This window comes from Sceloporus occidentalis, unplaced genomic scaffold, assembly GCF_023333645.1.
Source record: "Sceloporus occidentalis isolate IW3139 unplaced genomic scaffold, rSceOcc1.0.p SCAF_197, whole genome shotgun sequence".
Classification (NCBI taxonomy): domain Eukaryota; kingdom Metazoa; phylum Chordata; class Lepidosauria; order Squamata; family Phrynosomatidae; genus Sceloporus; species Sceloporus occidentalis.
This window is the reverse complement of record NW_028317177.1, coordinates 1,151,977-1,167,803: the sequence shown is the minus strand read 5'-3', so window position 1 is coordinate 1,167,803 and position 15,827 is coordinate 1,151,977. Positions and strand designations below refer to the sequence as shown.

Here is a 15,827-nt window from a genome sequence, read left to right as displayed (position 1 = left end):
CCGACATAGCGCAAAAATGGCAAAACTGCTCCGGGCTTTGCGGTACCAAAAACCCCTGGAACTGAAGGAGTTAAGGCAGGACGTGAGGGTCCTGTTGTGGGTTAAGTCTGCATCCCTTGTACGGGGTATGCAGACAGCAAGGTTTGTATTGCTGAAGACCAAGCTGAATGGGTTTTTTAGCTATGGAAGGTTGCTTTTAAACATGATGGCCGACAGCCCCGACAACTGAATTCATGTTCAGTTTGTTGGCAGAAAGAAGGGTTGTGTGCTTCCCTCTTTCAGTTTCCAGTAAAAGATGCACATGAGTCTCGGTATGCTGTGCAAATAGCAATATTGATCCTTAAACATTGTAGAAGACCACAGAGACTATAAGGAATAATAACTCAATCATAGACCAGGTCTATAGGGGTCCTGTCTCCTACAATGTTTATAGATCAATAAATAAATGAATCAATGTGTGACATCACACTGTGATTAATGCTCGCTGTTTACACACACTTACTATAGTTAAAATCGTGTTATTAATCCGTTCATTTATATTTCTTTTCGTAAATAATAACAGCAGCAATAGTCACAGCCCTTTCTGTTTAGACCTACAGCCAAATCTCCTATTAATAACTCCATAATAATTTTATTTTCTGAAAAGGATCTGCTCTACCCCACTTGTGAAGACAAAAAGGTGTCATGTAGACATATTTAAAACTTGAATATATGACTACTTTGTGTAATAATTTGTGGTAATGTCAAATGAACTCCAGCTGCATATCTTTTTCAGTGCATTGGACATTACTTAAAGCTGACCTGTCATCTTCAGAAAACCTTGACATTACACAGCAGGACATTATAAGCAGCCTTTTTTAAGATAGAAACATAGAATTTGACGGCAGATAAGAACCATGTGGCACATTTAGGAGGATTCGGACCTTAATCAGTCTTTTACTTAGATCCAGACTGATATGTAGATGGAGATTTTTTCTCTAACATTTGAGATGCTTCCAAGCAGGGATACACCGTAGGACAGCCTATGAAGCAGCTGTCTGTTCTTGGTGAGCATCTTATATTCTTTTTTTGGATGGCATTTCACCCTTTGGGGATCTCTTGGGGTTCACCCCAAGTGTAAAGGTGAGTCCAGACGTAGACCTCCTTGCTCTTTTGTGCCTAGAGGGATCCCTGCTGACAAGGCCAATGAAGGCAGAAACATCCGTCTGGGGCTCTTGGTACCAGAGGAAATCTGCCTTTTGTTTCCGTTCTGGACTGTGCTTTTGGGTGGGATCAGACTAATATGTAGATTTTTTTTTTCTCTGTAATGGCACAAGAGAGCTAAAATTTTAGATGCTCCCAATAGGGTGACCACATTTTATTTCTGCCATTGTGATCACCCTATTGGGACCAAGGGTTTAAAATGTGTATGTGTGTATATATATATATATGTATATGTTAGACATGCATTTTTAACTACATAATATGTACTTATCTCTTTTAAGTAAAGACTATGACAGTTATTTCAAAATAACTGGCAGTTTCTTTAATATTAGTCCCTGCTGCTGATACATATATATTATTAGACCCTGCTGCCAATATAGATTAATATAAGCCCCTGCTGCTGATATATATTATTATTATTATTAGCCCCTGCTGTAAATATATAAAAATATTAGCCCCTGTTGCCAATATATATAAATATTACATCCTGCTGCCTATACATTTTATATTGAAAAAAATTGGACCCTACGCGAGCATTTCCTTGGGCCACACTCCCTAGCATGCAATCACTCCATCCGCCCCCGTGCCAAAAAATAGGTATAGATCAAATAAACAACACATAAAACAGCACTTATATATATAGATCAACTGAACAGGACATACAAACCTTATATTTGGAGGTATACAATAATAATGTACGGAAACATAGCATTGCAGATATAGATCAGCTGGAAATCACATGTATAGATAAAATAAACAACCCATGGAAACAGCACTGCAGGTATTGATCAACTGAATAAGACATACAAACACTGTGTTTGCAGTTATACACAACAAATGTATGGAAACATATAGCAGATATGGATCAACAGAATAACGCCCAAACCCAGCTTTGCAGGTATAGATCAATTGGAATTCACAAAACTCAGCATTAAAGGTATAGATAACCCCCCTAAATTACAGGCATAGATCACAGCTTGCACACCCCAAAGCCAGCCCTGGCATCCACACTGCCCACATAGAACCTGACCAGCACCCATATAACACACATAAGACTTGCCATCTTTGTCCCCAAACAGCCCAGTATGAGTCAACCTTGTCTCAAACAGCCTGTCATATGCCATCTTTGTCCCATAAACACACTGCTTGTGCCATCTTTGCCTTTCCACTTTCATTCACATAATTCATTCTCACAAATTCATTAATTCTCTCCCTCATTCAGACAATTCATCCACACATTAATTCATACTCTCTCATTCACACAATTCATCCACACATTAATTCTCACTCATTCACACAATTCTTCCACACACTCATTCATTCTCTCACTTATTCACACTTTGTATTTATTTCAATATTCTTACTCTCTTTCTCGCTATCTACCTCTCCCCCCTTTCTCACTATCTACCCCTTTTCCCCCCTTTCTCGCTTTCTACCCCCTCTCCCTCCCTTCGTACTATCTACCCCCTGGTAGATGCGGTGGGAGCGCAGAACCTCTGTCTCCCTGCTCTGCCGCGGCACTCGCTGCTTCACTGCTGAGCACCGGAATAAGATGTCATATTCCGGCGCTCAGCATGACATGCCAGCACCACAACCGAGCTAAAGGCCTCACGGAGGACACTGAGAGGCGGGCATTGGTTGCTAAAAACTTCATGAGCGACTGCTTGGCGCCCCCTCTCCTCCGCATCAAAAAAAAAAATGACGGCATTTTAATTCCGGGACATTACCTGGGACTTAAATTCCCGGGCAATCCGGGACATGTGGTCACCCTAGCTCCCAAGCGAGAGGAGAGGCTATGAAGCAGCTGTTCTTCGTGAGCATCTCATATTGTTTTTGTATTGGATTCAGAATAACTTTGTCTATCCCATGCATGTTTAAAGTCCCTCACTGCACCAGCCACAACAACTTCTGATGGGAGGCTGTTCTATTTATCACCATCTTGGTAAAGTAAAACTTCCTTATATGACATCTAAAGCTTTAGCCCTCTAGTTTTAGGTTATGGCCTCTTGTTCTAACATTTCTCCTCCTTTGAAATAAGCTTCCCTCCTGTACTGATTTTCCTCCAATCTATTTTCAAGCCCAAAACACAACTACGCACTTTTGGACATGTTATTCTCAGTGACAGGTCCTTTTAATGGTTGGGACTCCATTTGGTGAAACGGACATCCTCTGCTGCTCCATCAGACTCCAACACCCCTCTTGCAAGCATCATGGGGTGTGTGGTTAGCTGCAACTATATGGCTACATGATACTGATCCCTGTGTATTAGGTTACCATTTCTGTTACCATACAGCAGGGGCGTCCAACATGCGGCCCGCGGGACCGCCAGGTGCGGCCTGCGTGAGATCAGCAGCCAGGATCACAAGAGCCCTGTGGGAGGGTCTATTGTACTGCACAGAGGAAACGGAACCAATCACATGACTCTGCTCCAGTCCTGGCTCCTCTGTGCAGTACAAGAGAAGGCAGAGGGAGGCCACGCCCCCTGCTGAAGTCTGTGAGCGGCATCGAGGGATACAGTGCAGGTAAGGGGGTGGGGAGGGTGTTTGAATGAGTATGCGTGATTGAGGGAATGAATATGTGAATGAATGAATTTGTGTGTGTGATAGCATGGATGTGTAAGTGCTGGAACCTAGGCATGATTGGACTGTGATTGCTGTTAGCAATCACACTCCTATCATGCCAAGTCAGCCAGTATATGCTGAAACCTGGCTAGCTGCCCCCTTGTGTATTGATGCTGCCAGCAGTATGGGGTCTGCACTTACAGCCACCCTGTACCAGCATGTACTGGCTGGCTTGGGATGATAGGAGTGTGATTGCTAACCGCAACCACAGTCCCATCATGCCTAGGTTCCAGTATTTACGGGTTGCCTGGGTATTATAGCAGTGTGATTGCAGTTAGCAATCACACTCCTATCATGCCTAGTCATATTGTTGATTTTTTTTGTCCAATTGTGGTGTGTTACTTTTAATAAAAGTGTGGTTAACACACCAAAATTGGACAAAAAATACAATAACAACATTATTAAATTTTTTGTGCAATTTTGGTGTGTAATTTACTTTTATTAGAAGTGTGGGATTTTTTATTATTTTTAAAGGTGGGGGGTGAATTTTCGGTTTTGGTCCAGAATTTTCATTTTGGTATATCCCTAGAATAAATAGAACTATTTTATTTTTACTTATCCAGAATTCTGAATTTGTAGTCACAAAACTTTCTAGGCCCAGAATTCAATGAGAGGAAAAGTAAAGGTTTTGTGTCACTTACTTTATTTTAATCTGCATAAATTATTAAAGGCCATATTTTCTCACAGTGAAAAATGAGTGTGGCCCTCGCACGTATACAATTCTGATGAAGCGGCCCACTGCAGAAAAAACTTGGACACCCCTGCCATACAGGATATTGTCCATTGTGAATTACTTTGTTATACTTGCACAATGTCTGTGATCTGATGACATAATGTTCCACCTCAGGCCTTAGAAAGTTCAATAGTCAAGAATGCTCCAAGTGTAGAATTTGCCTTCAAGGTGTTTGTTGCAGCATAGCATAACACCATGCAGTGTTGCTTATAAAGCACATTATATTAAATTAAAAGAGAACCCTCGTGAGGGTATGTTTGCAGCTTAAAGGTTGCCTGAACCTTAAGTGCATAACAGTTATAAACAGTGAGAATAGAGAACATTAAGAGTGAAATGTTGGCAATTGAACTTGGTAAAACCTATACTAGACTGCAGGAACAAATTATATACAGCTTACTTATTTATTAGTTTAGACATTTTAAGTCCTATCCAGCGTAAAGCTTTCTTTTTTGGCTCTTATGAAAATATGCCTTTTTCTCCATTCTGTTTTTTCTGTACCCTCTAAACATTCCCTTATTTTCTCGCCCCATCCTACTCTATCCATGCGGTTCTCGAGGATACATCTTCTCTTTTCTATCCCTCCTCTCCCCAACTTACTCTTTCCACCTTCTCTTAAACATCTTATACAAGTCCTTCTCCAGCACAGCCTATTTTAACCTTTTCATACCATCACTCAACCGTCTTTTTTTCTATTTATGGCCTCCTGTGTAGACATTGTCACGGAGCTGGCTAGTCCGACCGACTACTTCCGCTGTCTTGTGCTCCCTTAGCCTGGGACAACACACTTTCCCCGGTTCCCCAGTCACTAGCCGAGACTCAGTGTAGGGTAAAACCAAACGAAGACTGATTTATTTTGGACACACAGGGCTGGATATATCCAGCAAAACACACATTAACATAAAACAAGATATTGGGACACAAACCGCCTCCTTAATATGCCTCCCAGAGATGACAGGGGCAGTAACGGGATTAACAATACAATGGGGGGAGGGGAGAGACTGATTTATACAACATTAAACTGAAAGAATGATGGTCACTCCCTGGTGGCAGATCCTGGCTGTCTGCTGGAGATAATCCCCTCAGACAGTGATGAGATGATACTGCTGGGGGTAGCCACAGAAGTCTTTACAGACCCAGGGCCCATAGTCAATAGGGAGGAGGCTGGCAGTCAGGCCTCTCCAGTGGTCCCAGTGATGGAGGGTTCCGTTACAATTCTCCCCCCTTCGAATTGGACTGACACAGGATGTGACCCCAAACGGGTTGACTCCATAGTCAGTCAGTTTATTTGGCCCATCAATGCCCTCCCAAAATTGGTGCTCCTGCTGCTGCTGGGGAGATGGGCCAGCTGCGCCATCTCCCGGGTACCGCTGGGGAGGGATGCCTCCTGCATCCCCTCCCTGGTGCTCCTGCTGCCGTTGAGGAGGGAGGTCAGGTTGATCCGGTCCCGGAATTAGGTTCTGCCGCTGGGGAGATGGACGGGCTGTTCCACCTCCCTGCCTCTGCTGGGGAGGCGGGTCGGCCGCTGTATCTCCCTGAATTCCTGCAGCTTTGGTAGGTGCTGGGCAGAGGCCAGCGATGCTCTGTCCGGCTGCCAGCGCTTCAGCTGGGGTTAGGGAATCTTCTGGGTCGGCCTGCCGCTGGGGAGGGAGGACCGGTTCCTCCGCTCCCGGACATGTGAGCTGCCCTGGGGAGATGGGCCGGCTGCCGCATCTTCCTGTATCCCTGTAGCCATTGAAGGTGTGGGGCAGAAGCCAGCAGCGCTCTGCCCTGTTGCCAGCTATTCAGCTGGGTGGGTGCTAGTGGAGACCGCAGTCCCATCCACTATCCCCAGAAAACTTCCTTCCTTTCCCTGGGAAGGAAAGCCAATTGCAAGCCCTCCCGGACCAACATCCTCAGATGTAAAATCAATTAGATCCACAATCTCTGGATCCGGTTGTGGTGTAAAGTCACATAGCTCTGGTCTCGGATCTCGATTAGCTGCCCAGTATCCCTGTGACTCAGGGGTGGAGACCGCAGTCCCATCCACCCCGCCTGGGTCAACATCCTCAGATAACCACTCAATCACATCCACAAAATCACTGGACACTGGGGCATTCTGTTGAACACGGTCAAACAGTTTTTTATACGCCTTCTCCAGTTCCCACTCCTGTGTAATTTAAAAGTCTAAATCACCTTTAAGTCCTAGTGCATCTGGGAGGTCCCACTCCTTGAAATCCCGGATGTCCTCAATCCACCACTCCGCTGTACTTCTGAAGTCCGGATCCTCCTGAAGACTATGCCATAATAATCGTGGGCCACCAAAGTCATATACCTGTGGAGAACATTCTTTCGCAGTTCCCCAAAATGCTTGTTCTGTATACCACTGCAGAGCCCTATAGTGACCTTCCAGCTCTACCTCCTGTTGGACCAGCTTGTCCAATTCGGAGACCCATTGCTCCTGGGGTTGCTGTCCCAGGAATGACATCCGTAGTTCCCGCTGGTCTCTAATCTTTTTTTCGGAGCTTGGAATACACTGACCCCGGCATATAACAGCCCTCTGCCATAGTGACCGTCGAACCAGTTGCCTCAGATTCTGGTATTGTTCTGTTGGCAGGGCAGTGGTGTTGCAGGAGAGGATGATCCGCAGCAGCCCCTGGAATTCTGATACCACATCCATGTCCTCGTCAAGGCGACCGAAGTCTGCCGTCCTGTCGGTCAATCCTGGTAGAAAGTAAGTGTCCCTCAGACTAAGAAGAAATCCCACCGCTTGCCACCAATGTCACGGAGCTGGCTAGTCCGACCGACTACCTCCACTGTCTTGTGCTCGATTAGCCTGGGACAACACACTTTCCCCGGTTCCCCAGTCACTAGCCGAGACTCAGTGTAGGGTAAAACCAAACGAAGACTGATTGATTTATTTTGGACACACAGGGCTGGATATATCCAGCAAAACACACATTAACATAAAACAAGATATTGGGACACAAACCGCCCCCTTAATCTGCCTCCCAGAGACAACAGGGGCAGTAACGGGATTAACAATACAGTGGGGTGGGGGAGAGACTGATTTATACAACATTAAACTGAAAGAATGGTGGTCACTCCCTGGTGGCAGATTCTGGCTGTCTGCTGGAGATAATCCCCTCAGCCAGTGATGAGATGATACTGCTGGGGGTAGCCACCGAAGTCTTTACAGACCCAGGGCCCATAGTCAATAGGGAGGAGGCTGGCAGTCAGGCCTCTCCAGTGGTCCCAGTGATGGAGGCTTCCGTCACAGACATCATCTTACTCATTCCACACTTTCTCTTTTCCATCATACCTTGTATCTACCCCACCTTTCTCTTTCCTTGCTGTTTTCTTCAGATTACCTCTCAAGATAAATTGCTCGATCAAACCCACTGTCACATAGTTACATAGGTCTTTTTTCAACCTTATGTACTAATTCCATCAAGTTCATCCCTTCTACCTTACCTTCCTATTCATGATCCAAAAGAAGGCAAAAACCCTAACTAAGCTACTTCAAATTCTGCTATCAGGGGGAAAAATTCCCTCTTGACTCCAGAAGGCAATTGGATTTCTCCCTGGATCAAGAAACTATAAAATATTACATATCACTGCTGCCTTTGAATTGAAAAAAATCTTTACACAATTACATGGGAAATCCCTGATCTTTTGTGTTCAAACATATTATTTATTTGACATAAATGATATTAGACTAGATCTCCCTACCGTCTACCACCCATGAGTTAGAGCATTTTTTGTGCCACTAAATTCTTCTGTTCTTCCCCACATTGACCACACTTGAGTCCCTTTTAACATCATCTAACATTGTACAGTAGGTGGGAATTAAACTCTGATGAAGCTACCTAAACCAATGTGGCAGCGCGTTTTACTCCTAGTTTGTAGCCTGCTAGTCACTAGATAGGTAGCATTCAGCCCAGGGCACCCGGTGATAAATGAGCCTAAGACATATTTGCCAGCCAACACACTCAGTGTCCACTATCCAGACCTGTCCAAGACGCATTTTGGGGAAAAAGAGAGCAAAAGCTTGTAAAAGGAGCACAAAAGGATCCCAGAATGTGTTAATGCTGCCTAAACTTCTTGTTACTGTAGACTGGTAACAGCTGGTGGCTGTTTGTGGAATTGCAAGTAAAATTCAAGAAAAAGCCTCAGGTAACACCTTTGAATCTTTAAATCAGAGGAGATTAGGGTTGCCGCATACTCCTCTTGTCAGCCGCCCCACTTTAGGTGATTAAAGGTCAGAGCTGACTTCAACAATTTCACTAGCTGGGCAGGCGCCGACTCGGCAGTGAACACAGTGCAGGAGGAACCTGTTTGATTCCTGCCTGTAGAAGCGCTCAATCTACTGAGAATAATCTTATCGATAGATAGATCATAATAGATTTTTATTACTACTACCGTATTTTTCTATCTGCTTGAGAGTTGACCCAGGACACTGCATTATCACCGTGGGTTTGGCTATCAGAGCTGTTTAGCAGCCAGATGAGCAAGTTACAGATCCCGGCGCGATGTACCATTCACCTTTTCTGTGTCTAGGTGCCATCTCCCACCACGCTCTCTGCCAGCTCTTTATTCTGCCTAACCCTGGCCACATTTTTAACCCAGGCATGTCGTAATCAAGGGGATGGGTAAAGTCAAATACAAGTTGCATTTCATTAAGGCACAATGAATGCACTGGAAGCTAAGTCCCATTTAAAGTAATGTCACATTATGTCAATTTACTTGATGAGCCATGGCAATTCTTCTTCCTAATGGCAGGTTGCAATGCTGCTTTGTATTATTAATGGCAAGGCTGCAAATCATCAGTGTACCGTATAGAAAGGTTTTGGCTGAAACGCTACGTACCGGTAGGGAGAAGAAAAAAAGTCTGATATGCCCTGCTACACGTGCTGGATTTTGAAGGAAAGCATATTTGTCCCTAGTAGATCGCAGAAATTCTTCAAGAACATTTCATCCTTGTGAAATCATTACCCAAGTGCGTCTGCCGTGATGTGCGCATGCATGGGTTATCTGCCACATGAGATTTGTGTTCACAATCGGGGGGGACTTGGTTATTTTGGCTGAGTTTATTCTTTTCCTTGAGAGTCTCTGCAAACCGCATCTCAGAACAGAACTTTTATTGGGGTCCAAAAGATATCCAGATTGCAATTTCGGTGAAAAGAAATATAATGCATTTACTTCTACTATAAGATAGTAGTGAAAATCCTGCTTCTTGTGTGTCGACATTTTGCTCACTTATCATTAATACAGGCACATTCTCCAACTTAGACATATCATTTCCCTTCATGTCCAATAATAATACAAGAAATAGGATATATATGTATGCACTGTATATATTTGATTTATATATATAAAATAAAATGGAAAATTATGTTTTTAAATGTTAAGTTCAGCATTATAGATGGAACAGCTCCATTAGGCGTTCTGCCGTGACCGTGGCCATCACCGCAGTCCGTATGAGCAGCGATCGAGGCACCTTCTTCGCCTCTTTACAGGATATGACTAAGTCATTACTCATGAATAAGGATGCTTCTTTAATTATCTGTGTTATTTGAGAGTTAATCTTTCACTAAAAGCACAACACAAAAAATGCTCTTTTAACTGTTTGAGGGCCGGAGCCCTTGTTGGCGGCTGCTCCTGTGATGGCTCTGCCTGGAGTCCTATTTATCTCTCATGCTACATTTCCTTTTGTGTTTCCCCCGTCAGCTCTCGAGTTCCACGGCTTTGGAGGGCAAAGGGCAGCTGAGATTTACCTGTGGGCGATGGAGCCCTCATCACAACTGTACACAGGTTGCCACAGCCAACGACACCTCCATCCGAGGCTGGGACATAAGAAGTATGAGGTAATGAATCCATCCCTTCCCCGATAATTGAGACATAAAATTGTCATTCAGGAGCCTAAAACCCCAGACTTAAAATTATTGCAATCATACGTGGCCTTTTCTTTATGATTCGATTTTTTGCTATTCCAATTGTGCCTCAAGGAAATGTGTTTAATTTAACACTTTGATTTCCAAATAATTGATTTGATTTGTTCCTTTTTCTGTAACGCCTGAAGGAGCAGCATTTAATTTAATAAGAAACGGAGTGAAACCCTTTGCTTTTAAAGGGACACCATTTGTTTTGGTTCCATTTTTACTGTTGAAATCCAGTTGGAATCGGAATTAGAAGACCACGCCGCCGATAAAAGCAAGAACTCAGTTTGGAAAAAAAAAAAAAAAAAAAACACAAATAGAAAAATAATAAAGATGGAAACGGTGTAGTTTGTTTAAAATCTGGTGTGAAATAAGACATTTGTGCTTCCACTGGCAGATATGCAGCTGTATGATTGAATCACAGACGGGTAGGATGTTCCTTCAACTTTTGTATGGGGATGACACAAGAGACTGTTGGGTGATTTGTACTTTTAAGAAAGATTATTTATTTCAAAGGTGTGAAATGTAAGGAAGTTTTGCTTTACTGTAGAGGAAGAGCCTGCCAGCGGAAATGAAGTTAATACAGTGAGGGAATTTAAACACGCAGGGGATAGGCATAAAGTTCATTAAGGTCCGAGTCTCTACATCAGGAAAGATAGGACAAACAGCTCTAATCTGTCTTCCGGTTCTATGGGAACCAGTCCATCCGCCCGACTTTTGTCGAAGGACATTTGTTTACAGTTGGAGTTGCAGGATCCTCAGGATTTGCGTCTACACCAGGGTAATACCCCATAACCCAAAATGTTTCTTCGGAGCGTCCACCTTGACTTCCTCGGGAGCCTCAGGAAGCCGGGCTGAAAGTTGCAACACCAGGCATTGGGGAGCCGACAGATATCACATCGATAACCCTGACGCAGAGGACACTTAAAACTTTACTAGAACTCTTCTCCAAAACGGAGCCCTTGTTTGTCAAATTGTCTTAGGATAGTAAATCAAAATGTATTTTTTTTTTATATCTACTAAAATAATGAGTTTCATTAGAAGCTTGCCGAGTGATCTATATTTTTTTTAATCCTATTTTAATTTTACCTAATGGGTTTTATCATGTTTTTACCTAACATGCTGTAATTTCTGTAAATTATGATTGTGTTTGTACGCAATCATAAGATAAGATTCGTAGTGTGCTTAATAAGAGCATTTCTTTTTTTTAGTCCAAGTTGTGATTTTGATAAGCCATGGAGTGATGTTATACACATCCGTTTCCATGACAACTGAGGTCTGTGCAAGCTTTTTTAAGATACCGATTATCCCCTCAGCACACAGTAATTTATCACTAAACTGAGAAGACAGATCTCTCTGCTATAGCGTCTGTTGCCTTAACAGGAGGGGTGAATTTTACATTCAGCTTCGTATGTCCTGCTTTCACCTATAATCTTGCATTATGCTTCGATCGATCAGCGTCCGGATGTAGATGTTTTTCCAATTGTTTTAAGCAGCAAGGTAATAGAATAATAAGGGATCGGTTATATATTATCGATGGATAAATGAGCTTTTAATATCCCCCCCCCCCCTTGCTTCTGCAGAAGCCAACTGAAATAGAGAGGAAAGCATAAAGTCCTTTTTTTCTTTTCTTCAATAAACCAAGGTATTTATTTATATGTTCAATTATTGATTAGTTTATTACTTCTGGTAGACCGAATAAAGAAATGACATTTGTGTGAGTAATCCCAAAGCAAATGCTGTGTATATTGTAGAAGAGATGCCAGCAGAATCTAGAACGGACGCTATATCCTTGGAATTCTAAGTATGCTATTTTGTCATTTTACAGCAGCTAGATAGAGACCATCTAAAAAATCCCATACAAGGCCGTCAATTATTGTTTTGGCATCGATTGGGTTATTTGAGAGTGCAAATGTCTAAATGAACTAATAAATAGGTAAATATAATGAATAAGTAAATATATCCCTGGTATGTTCATGTCATCATCTGACCATTATGATGTCATTGACTATCTCTGGGTCTCATTGCTTGCATAAAGAGTTAACGTGTTAACATATGATGTAACTATCTTGGGTATAAAGGCATCTCACAGTGAAATTTCTTATGACTTAAGACCATCAGCATATGAAATCTCAGCGAATGAATTTCATTGCCAGAGCAAATATTCTTTAATCACACTTTATCATTTTTCCAGGAGATAAAATCTACGAGTAACCTGCCATCTTACATTGCGAACACAATTCAGGAGTCTTTTCTATTCTTCGTTATCTGTATGTCCCTTGCTTCTAATGCGTGTACAGATACATAGTGGCGGTAAATTGCCCTTTTGGATTGCGCGTTTTACTTAATTCTTTTGGGTAGCTTTATGCACACCTTTGTTCTTTCAGAAATGTGTTGCATATTTATTAACAAATATATGGACCATTATCGCTCTGACCACGTGGCCCATTCACGGTTATGTACAGCGTAAGGGCCAAGATTAGTTTCAATGCTGTGTTTTAAGTAGATCATCCATTATATTTAGTCGGTTCTAGTGGAGGAAAGATGTAATTGTCTTAACTGTACGGGCAAAAATGTACCCATTTTAGGTGGTCGTACACGCTGCAAATCTCATTGAATCGCTGTAAGGGAAGGGTTTTCCATGGTTTAATATAGCATTTTCTGTGCAGTCGTATCGTTGATTATAGGACCGTTCTGTGAATGTTAGTCAGGTTAGTGCTATTGGAGGCCCAAACCCTTCTCAGAAATAATTCTTTCATCAAGTCAAATTCTGCGCAGTTCAGATTTTTCTGGGAACATGTGTCACGTGACTCGAAAGGAGAGACTCTGAGGGGTTGTTGCTGTAGAGACTGAAAAAGCTTTTAAAATGCCCTGTATTGTTTCTGTGTGGCTAAACATATTGCTATAGAATATAATGAATGATTTCTCTTAAGTGATGCCGAATTGGCATGAACCACAAAAGTAATTGTGTAATAAAATGCATTGAAGTCCATGAAGAATCCATTGACTCCAATGGAATCCATGAATCCAACTTCGCAATAGGGGAGGGATAACTTAGTAAGGAAGAATGATCATGCAGAGAACAGGCTGCTGCCACAGCGTGCACATAAGGTGGATTTTGAAGGTATCTGTTAAAATCAACCTAACACTTGATCAGTAAGATTTACCGAGCTGTTTTGTCTGCTCCCCAAATCCCCATGTCTTCATTGACCAGGTCCTTTGGCTGTTAATTCATTGATACAGCTCCAAGAAATGCTGCTATATTATTTTCCTCCATTAATGGTCAACGAGTAACATAAAATTTTAAATATACAACATAATGTGATCTGAATAATAATAATTTAATGGATGTTCCCCAAAAACCCCCCACTACATTTGATATATATATATATATATATATATATATATATATATATATATATATGATAGGCACAGCAAGGGGTTAAAAAGGTGATTCACTTCTTTAAAATGCAAATAAAAACACAAGATACATCAGGTGTAAAATCATCATCAATCTTCCAAACAAATATGAAAGCAACCTGCAACCTGATGGCAGTTTTGGAGGTGATCCATGCAGAAGTCACTCATAGGTTTTCTGTACTGAATAGACACACGTGTGATAAATACCGTATTTGCTCGATTATAAGACCCCCCCAAATCTGAATATTAATTTAGGAAAAAAAGCCAGAATATAAGACGACCCTATAGGAAAAAAGTTTTACCAGTAAATGTTAATTAATCTAAACTATTTTTTTTTATAAAAGCTATGATTGAGAAAAATATTTTGGTTTTATTTCCTTCTATTTTCCAAACTGCCCCCCAGTTATGTACATCTGCTCCAGAAATGCCTTATACCTCCTATATGCCACTGTGCCCCATGATATGCCTTTTAACCCTCTAAATGCCACTGTGCCCCATGATATTCCTTTTAACCCTATATGCCACTGTGCCCCATGATATGCCTTTTAACCCTCTAAATGCCACTGTGCCCCATGATATTCCTTTTAACCCTATATGCCACTGTGCCCCATGATATGCCTTTTGACCACCTATGTGCCACTATGCCTCCAGAAATGCCTTATACCCCTATATGCCACTTTAGAGGGTTAAAAGGCATATTATGGGGAAGAGTGGCATATAGGGAGGTTTAAGGCATTCAGGAGGCAGAGTGGCGTATAGAGGGTTAAAAAGGCATTTCTGGAGGCAGAGTGGTATTAAGGGGGTGAAAAGGCATTTCACAGAGCACTCTGCCTCCAGAAATGCCTTATGCCCCCCATTTAACACTCCCCCGCCCCCCAAAACTTACTGGTGCTTCTGACTTCCCTGTCATGTAGCCGGGGCAGCGTGTAGATCTTACGCTGCAGCCGGAAGGAGGTGTGGCTAGCAGCGATGGACGCAGACAACCCCCGCTGCTAGCCACACCTCCTTCCTGCTGCAGTGGAAGTTGTCTACGCGAATCGCATGGACATCTACACGCTGCCCCAGCTACACACCGGGGACTCAGAAGTACCGGTAAGTGAGGGGGGGGGCAGGAGGATCCAGGTCCCCTGCAGCTGCGGGGGATCTGGATCTTAGTCGTCTCATAGTCAGACCTATTTGAGGTCTGATTATAAGACGACCCCGATTTATAAGACGAGGGAAAAAAAACCTTGTCTTATAATCGAGCAAATACGGTAATACAGCAATGGAAAACACTATTTACTCACACTATAACCGCCATTGTTTGTGAGATATGGGTTTGAAGTTAGAACACTGTGTCCTCTGTTCAATACTTTCTTCTTCATCAAGGTGGATGGAACACCAGAAACCGTGACTGGATGAGAACAGATTTTCTTTAGACTTCAGTCATGAGGTTAGGATGTCAGTTTAGAGGCAGAACGTGAATATCTTCCTAATTTTCCTATATGATAGTAGCGCCATGACCTGATGAGACGTCCCCACATATCCCATCTGGTATTCTGACACCTGCTATTATGTCCTCTTTAGTATCTAAAATACATAGCATATCTTTCCTTCTCTTTGTGTAGCTCTTAATGCACCCAAGTTACCGGTTCCATAACTCAGTAGGTCTAATGTTTTAAGAAAACTACTTCTAGATCTCCTCTAATTAGTATGTGCCACCGGTTATTAGTTGCAGCACTATGATGTTGGAGGGGATGTTAATGCGTTAAAAAAATCTAAAAATGGCAGCAGACAAGCATACGATAAAATAGTAGAGTTAGTATACATAAAGACACAATATCAAGACAACATAATACATGAATTACATTTTCTTCAAGTGTCCTAATACTGTGCTCTGACACGAAGGAGAGAGGTGGCATGAGGTGGCACAGGACCCTCTAAATGATGCTTTCT

General features: G+C 42.4%; 1 protein-coding gene across 1 annotated transcript in view; it reads left to right on the top strand.

Moving 5' to 3' along the window:
- The window catches only part of LOC149278238 (EARP-interacting protein homolog), a 65,446-nt gene that overhangs the window by 44,191 nt on the left and 5,428 nt on the right, over positions 1–15,827 (top strand). The window contains exon 6 of the mRNA XM_089502175.1: positions 10,264–10,400. Coding sequence (XP_089358301.1) covers positions 10,264–10,400 — 137 coding nt within the window. The remainder of the gene's footprint in view (positions 1–10,263; positions 10,401–15,827) is intronic.